Source organism: Fusarium oxysporum, genomic scaffold, assembly GCF_000149955.1.
Source record: "Fusarium oxysporum f. sp. lycopersici 4287 supercont2.30 genomic scaffold, whole genome shotgun sequence".
NCBI classification, from domain to species: domain Eukaryota; kingdom Fungi; phylum Ascomycota; class Sordariomycetes; order Hypocreales; family Nectriaceae; genus Fusarium; species Fusarium oxysporum.
In genome coordinates this window covers 282,490-290,431 of record NW_017264845.1, presented here as the reverse complement: position 1 = coordinate 290,431, position 7,942 = coordinate 282,490, and the positions used below count along the sequence as shown (strand labels likewise).

Sequence of the window (7,942 nt, the reverse complement as noted above, 5' to 3'; positions counted from 1 at the left end):
CCGTCTATGCCAGGAAGTTCAGGCAAGGCCAGCAGTGCCTGGCAGGGATTTTTCGTGCCTTCCTGCATAAATTGCACACATATTCCTAGGAAAGCTTTGTGGTTTGGTGCGCTCCATACATCAGCGGAGAGGTGAAGCTTGGCAGGTGAGGATTGCAGCTTTTTTCGGAGAATATCTTTGTGGATCGCATATGAGTTTGAGCAGAGTTTTTGGACATGGCCGTGGGAGGTGTTGATAAGCTCCTCTGCAGTGTAATTTGCCGCCATAAGCAAAGCGTGCATCTCTGGCCAAGTATTGCAATTGTATGGGAGATTGCGGACAGTAACCAGCTGGACTAAGGCTTCCATTGCAGCCTTTGGATTAAGTACGTTCCGAAGAACTTGCTCCTCTCTTTCAAGAAGCTTAGCAACCTCAATCTCGCCAGCTTTGTTGAACGCCTCTTTGATGAGGCTGGTACGCACTTTCTTGGTCGAATTTGGCTCCGAGCCAGCGGCTTCAACTGAGTGTATCTTAAGTAGGTGGTTACGGAATGTGGTAGACACGTGTGGAGTACGGTGGGTTGCTGCAGTATTTGCAGTAGAACACTAAGTCTTGCTTTGGCCCAGCGCGCTCAGGCTCGGACCCTTGAGGTTTTCGAGTGTGTTACCACGTCGCATCGGCCGTAGTGATGCGTTTGCGCTTCGGAGTTGTTGAAGTGGAAGATTCAACGGAAGGTAAGCTCTGCCTATCAGGTATCTCAGAAGCCGTCTCGATCGTTGCAGCAATGGAGGACTCGCGGTCACTAGGCGTGCGGCTGAGGAAGGAGTCCATCGCAAGCAATCAACGGGCATCATGGCTTTCCACTAGCTTCGTCATGAAGTGTCGCGCGACGCGGAGGCGTGGCTAGCTGACGGTCGGCCACAGCAGTCAGAAGGCCGCTCAGTGAATCGGGTAAGGTTAACGAATGAGACTTGATTTCTATCTCGAGGAGCGGAATCGTATGAGACTATATAATATGTAATACTGTTGCTGCCTGCAAGTCAGAAGCTGTTGCCTAGCAGGCAGGATCGTACTAACTGTTTGCTATAAGTGAGCGACTTGATCTTGACATGAAGCCTGACAATGTGACTCGAAGCGATCTTGATAGTTGCCTTAGGATTGGAGCTACGGAGACGTTGCACTGCAGTCCAAGTTGCCCACGCATAGCTTAAGCAACCGATTTGCCATTCAAGTATCCTTTCTACATTATGGATCTATTGGAAAGGGAGGCCATTCAGGACCAGGAGGATGGTCAAGGTGTTTTAGTGCCACCGATTTCCTTACCTGACTATCTTTGACTCAGAGCAACTTTATATATGGTCATACACCTCAAACCGTATGGTATAGGTATATGGGCAATATATGAGTAATATATGGTTTAACTAAACCATACGTGTATGGTTAGAAAGCCTGCTCGGTGGCCTTCTTGGCGGATGGCCAGCAGCTCGCCTCGGGCTCAGATGATAAGACAGTCAAGGTCTGGGATGCAGCATCGGGCGCGTGCCTGCAGACGCTCGAGATTGACCTGGTGGTTACTCACCTTTCATTTGATCCGATGACAAACTCTCTCCTCTCTACCGACATTAGACTTCCGAACCTGGATCTCCCGGCTCTACTGCTTGCCATTGATAATCAGTCGACTAACGCAATGTTACGGGGTTTTCGCAACTCTGACTGGGGTATAAGTACCGACAGTGTATGGATTGTAAAAGATGGAAAGGGGATGCTTTGGCTACCTCCTGACTATCGAATGATGGCAATGGCTGGGGTGGGATCAACGGTCGCTATCGGCTGCCGTTCAGGTCGTGTACTAGTGATGAAGTTCTGTTAGAGCGGAGAGGCAGGCATAATTCCCTACGAATGAATGAATGAATTTATTCCGCCCGGGAGGATACGCCTCATACGGCCCACAATGTTGTATCTCGTTACATTGTTTTCCCCTCATTTTATCCCTTACAACCTCAACCTCACGAGTCCTTACATCTTGCCACTTTCCCCATAATTCCCTACTACTGTAACAAGGGCTTGTTGTAATGTGCCGAATTACACAGAATCTGGCCCGTGCACGCATCGACGTTCTTGGCGGTCAATAGGCGGACGGGTACCCGTCCTTCTAAAATTGGACGGGTCCCGTCCCAATTGACATATCTGGTATAGCTCACTCCGCTATCGATCTCTTTCGCGCCGTTTCGAATGTCGCGTTTTATTGCCCTCGTTGCTAATCGTGTCGAGACTATGGGCTTACGACGACTGCTTGGCTATGAACGTCAACCAATCTCAAAGTCCGACAGCGTTTCCTGGTGACTGTCTCCCTCCTGAAGGCGAGTATGAGTCACGGGAGGCGTTATTCGAGGCAATCAACGCCTGGGCAGCGACCAGGGGCTATGCGTTCATAACTGGAAGGTCAACCAAGGAGAAAACCGGCAGGAGGACGATCACATACATGTGTGATTGTCGCCGTAACCATCCAATCGTTTCCAGAGAACTCCAACGTAAGACGACAACTCGAACAACAGGCTGCGAGTTCTCTGTACTGGCGAAGGAAAATAATGATAGAAGTACCTGGACTCTGCGGCACCGTTCTGACAGCCGATTCTCACTACATAACCATGAACCAAGCCAAGATACCACTGCCCACCCAGTACTTCGAACAATGTCTAAGGAGCACCTATCTTAGTTAACTGGCCTTGCCAACGCTGGGATAGCCCCTAAAGAAATTAGAACGTTTATGCGGCAGAACACCGACATGATAGCGACACAGCAGGACATATACAATCGTATTGCAGATGCTAGACGAGAAGTCTGTCAAGGACAAAGCAGCATAAACGCGCTTGCTGATCAGCTGTTTAGAGAAGGATTTTAGAGTCAATTCCAAACCGGTCCAGACGGTCGAGTCAAAGCTGTTCTGTTTGCACACCCCGATTCAGTGGCATATCTATAGGCATATCCGGATGTCTTAATCTTAGACTGTACCTATAAAACCAACAAATACGGCATGCCATTTTTAGACTTGATCGGTGTCGACTCTTATCAACGTTCGTTCTGTGTCGCGTTTGCTTTCCTGAGTGGGGAGTGTGAAGAAGACTATTTTTGGGCGTTAGATCGATTCTAGTCGCTGTGCGAAAACCGCAGGATAAGGCATCCCTCAGTCATCTTGACTGATCGCTGCCTAGCATGTATGAATGCTGTTGATACTTGCTTCCCATCATCAAGGCCGCTGCTATGTCTCTGTCATGCTAACTAGGCAGTTCTTCGCTACTGCCAGCCGAGATTTACGCGCCAGACTCAAGGGGAAAACCCGGGAATCGAGGCTTGGAATGAGTTTTACGGCCACTGGCATTCGATCATCAAGTCACCAAATGAACAAACTTTCCATGAACGTGTATCCGAGTTTAAGAAGAAATACATCGCGGATTATACCGAAGAAGTCAAACATATCAAGACAAACTGGCTTAATCAATACAAAGAGAAGCTAGTGAAGGCGTGGGTCAATCAATATCCCCACTTTGACAACGTCGTTACTTCAAGGGTGGAAGGCATACACTGGCTGCTTAAGAGCCACCTCAAAGTATCTACATTGGACCTGTTCAAAGCTTGGCGATCGATCAAGCATGCACTACTGAATCAACTGGCGGAGTTGAAGTCGAACCAAGCCAAGCAGAAGATCAGGACACCTATCAAACTCTCCAGTATTCTCTATAGTGCAGTACGTGGTTAGGTGTCTCATGAAGCTTTGCGAAAGGTTGAGCAGCAACGAAAGCTTCTATTTCATCAAGGCTCTACTCCTTTATCGGCCTATACTGGTTCTTTCTCACGATCACAAGGGCTGCCCTGCGCTCACAAGCTAGAGGGTTTATTAGCTCAAGGCCAGACTCTACAACTCAAAGATTTTCATCCGCATTGGCACTTGACTCGGGAAGATAATCGGCGACCCCTCTTAGAACCCCGCCAGCGAGTCGATCCAGTGACTACGAATTCGTCTTTGTCGTTATCTAGTGTGAGAAGAGAACTTGGCGGCTTTGAAGTCATTGAGAAGGCGAGGCCGATACGAAACCCTCCTTTATGCAGCAAATATCATATACTAGGTCACGCAAGGAACTCAAAGGAGTGTCCACTACGATACTCGGAACTAAGAGCATTGCCAGTTATATCTTCAGACCAGCCGCAGGTATGTTCGAAAACCTTTAAGTGGATACCCTTTACGACCCCTGAGGAACCAAGGCCACCAGTGATGAAAATGCTCGGCGAAATACAGTAGCAACCAATCACAACTTTAGAAACTTTCGAATTTGAGAATAAATCAACTTGTCAAGATCTGCCATCCCAGTTGACCATCGAAACAGAGCGGGGGGACCAACACATAACGACTCCAGAACCTCGATACCTATCACCTATGCCATCGACGTGTAGACCGCAGGTGTTACCACAGTTAAATTCGAGAGATCTAGCTTTAAACCCAACTATACATCTGAGGCATGATGATCTACGAGCCATCTATCAGAGATACGTCAAGTCTAGAGAGGATTGGTATAAGGCTTAACCCCCAGGAGCCTGGCTTGGTAATCGCCAGTATTGAAAAGCAATGGGCTTACCTTTGGGATACCTAAAAGCAAGCTACAGCTGGTGTCTTGATTATAAGCAAATGGGGAGGTGCTGCAAAACCCCGACGGGTCCGAGAGAATGGACTAAAGAAGAGATGATGGCTTACTTAGACTGGGATAAAGCAGAAGATAATTGAATTAAAGCACAAGTCGCTGAGGAGACCGAGAACGGACAACTGTTTACAAGCAGAAGAGGTATGGGCGAGCTGTGGAAGATAGCTCAGCGGGATATCGATGAACAAGAAGCCTTATATGCTGCCACGGAACAGGAGGAGAGTTATATTGTAGTTTAGTCCTAACTTTAGTAGAGTTTATAATGAGCTTATAGCTCGGATAAATCAAGACTATACAAGTTAAAGTCAGCGATTTGCTTTAAGTAAAAATTAGCGGTTGATGGACTTCAAGTAAAACCACTCGAAATAGTTCTAATCCGATAGCGGAGTGAGCTATACCAGATATGGTAACTCGGACGTGACCCGTCTAGTTTTAGAAGGACGGGTACCCGTCCGCCTATTAGCCGCCAGCAAAATGAGAGGTGCACGGGCCATCAAAACTGTAATGGATGTCATTACCAGTGGTAATTGGTACAGTAGGCTCCGTCAAGGCCGTAGGTGGTCTCCCGTTGCAATGGACGATGTCCGCTTTGCCACGCAAACACAGCATTCCTATCTGCGCCGCTGCTCAGGTCATCGTATCTATTGAATGGGGTATACACCTCGCGGACGTGCCTCTGTAATAGCGATGGCGAGTTTGCGATATAAGCGGACATTGATAGCCTGGTTCCAGGTCTTTGAGGTGGCCTTGACCAAAATCTCGGTAAGATGAGAAGTAGACCAAGCCTTTCCATTCACATGAAAAAGAAGCCGTTCGTTTCGTTCATCTGAGTTCTTCTGCACAATTTCAGAGTGCCCAACCTGTTCTCGACGTAATAGATTGGCCAATCTCCGGGATATAGACAAGGTACAAGTACATAACCCGGCTTAATCTGGCTAGCAGGAAGCGAACCACATAGAACTCGCGGTTCGTTTGTCGTTTCGCTTTGTGGTGCCGTGCGACATACACTACAGAACCATTCCAGACGTAAATTCCACAACTGGTGAATGGTCCGTTCTCACATTCAAGAGCAAAAAGCTCACATACTCGCGGACATGAACCGCCTTCCACATAGAGACCGCCAGCAAGCATCTCTTCCAGTTCGGTCACTTGCTTAAGGTATGACATAACGATAGGCCACCTCCAGTGGCCGTCACTGGCAAGGGCGCCCTTACTGGAGGAATAGGCTCGGATCAGTAATTCCTTATATGCCGACTCTAGACCGTTCGCGGGATGGTTAACAAAACAGTATCCGCTCTGTGAATTCGCCAAGTCATCCTTAACTGATGCTAAGTCGATCTCAGGTTCGAGACCATACATGAGACTGCCACATAATTCCTCCGCTCGAGAAGTGAAATACTCTGGAAGCTCACGAAATTTATCCATAGTTAATTGTAAGCTTCCGTTAGAAACTGTCTCCCCATCATCACTCCAGTAGAAAAGAATAGACGGTGGCTCAGTGCGAGCTATAGTGCGACCAAAGTTTCGAAGACTGACTAGCTCAGCAAGTGGAGATTGTGAACCTAGGACCATATGCCCCGCTCGAATTTCGTTTAACCTTTCGAGTTGTTGTGTATGTGGCCGTTGTGGGATGCCAATAATGTGATATGGCCTCAATGGCAATGCGCGTTCTAGAAGCAATAGACGCTGCATATAAATGAGCCCAGATAGTTGTGGACAGTATTGTCGTGCAAGCAAAAAGTGTTGGCAGTCTTTAGAGAAACCAAGAATAACGCTGAAGTAAACTAATAGCATGGAGCCAGGCTGCCCAGCAATGAAGGTCTCCGTACACAGAGTAAGGTAAACCTCATAGAGCAGCTCCAGGAACTCATCAAAGGCTGCAATATCGAGCTCAATATCCGCTTAAACCTCTAGTTCTGGATGGGCTTCCCGGCTGAACTCCGCCTGAGCGCTGCCATATGCAGAGTCATCATGGTCAAGTTCATGGTCTTCTGAGTCCCAGTCCCCATCACCGCCATCATCATCCTCCCCATCTGGGTCGAGATCGTCCTCATCGTTATTGCCTATACTCTCTTTATAGTCATGCTCAGCCGAAGTAGACCGGCCCTCATTCAGGGCGGCAGAAGTCTCTTCGGCGCAGAGGTAGTTCCCAAAATTGGGCCACAGTCCCCTAGATACATCGGACATATTCCAAATTTTATGACTCCATAAACGTTCCAGTCTCGCAGAAAGCACCGTATTTAACCGAACGTTCGCCACGTCTCCTTGCAGAACATTCGATATTCTATGAAGTCGGATAACGAAGGCAAGAAAACGTTTCTGAAGTACCCTATATCTAGTTTCGCTGCTCTTCTCCGCCACAAGACAGAATGGATTTTCGCGATAAACATGAAGCTTCGGACTCGAGAGCCAGCATAAGAGTGTGCGACTGGTGTAACGGGCTGTGTTCTCACAGCGATCTATCACCAAGTCTAAGGCCCTCATAGTACACGATAGTTTCTGCTCATCCATGTACAAGCTCCTAATACACATATCCCCTTGCCGGCACCCTTGTGCCATAACATAGTCTGACATCAATGGACGTCGATCTGGTAACCTCGTCATTGCTCATAGGATGTCACGTCGAGCGTTCTCAAAGATGACCCGCCATTGAGTTCTCTCTGGCCATAGGCTGGTAGATGCAAGAGCATCGCTGCCTAAGTCCCTCGCACTCAAGCGTGGCTGATTTATCTGGTAAAAATAATTCTCCTCTCGCTCTAACACACCGCTTAGATAGGTACACGCCTCACGGTTAAGGCTTCGGACATCTTTGCTCAAATCAGGCCGAGATGATTTTGTGAGACTTTTCCCTTTCTTCGATTTTCCGGTATCTTGAAGGACCTCGAACCATCTGCTACCTTCCCGAGAAGGAAAGAACCGTTGACAGGCGACGCCCTCGATCCATGGTAACTCAGCAGACGGCTCCAGAATTGATATTGGCCTTCCTCTGTCTCGTGGGTTTTTCCAGAGGTACTCCTTCATACAATGGAGCCTCATCTTTTGGGCTTGGCGGAACATACAGCCACATTTCCGGCACTTCCGTCCGTCCAATCTTGGTGCAGCAAGGCAAGAAATCAGTTTAATCGGTATGTATGGTAGTTGAAGTTTAGCCTGGTTTTGGAGAAGATTTGGGATTGCATTGACCTGCTCGACCAACTTACGCCGGCACTCCAGAGCAATGTCGTTGTGTTTTATCCTGAGGTGTGTGTTAACCTCGTTAGGTAGGGTTG

At 48.0% G+C, this 7,942-nt stretch overlaps 1 protein-coding gene across 1 annotated transcript; it reads right to left on the bottom strand.

The window, feature by feature from the left end:
* Positions 1 to 6,575: 6,575 nt before the first annotated feature.
* Positions 6,576 to 7,480, bottom strand: FOXG_16012 (uncharacterized protein; the record flags this gene model as incomplete). Its single annotated transcript, XM_018396097.1, has 3 exons — positions 6,576 to 6,843; positions 7,002 to 7,132; positions 7,463 to 7,480. 3 exons carry the CDS (start codon positions 7,478 to 7,480, stop codon positions 6,576 to 6,578), a joined length of 417 nt encoding a protein of 138 aa, XP_018256367.1.
* Between the last annotated feature and the right edge of the window lie 462 nt (positions 7,481 to 7,942).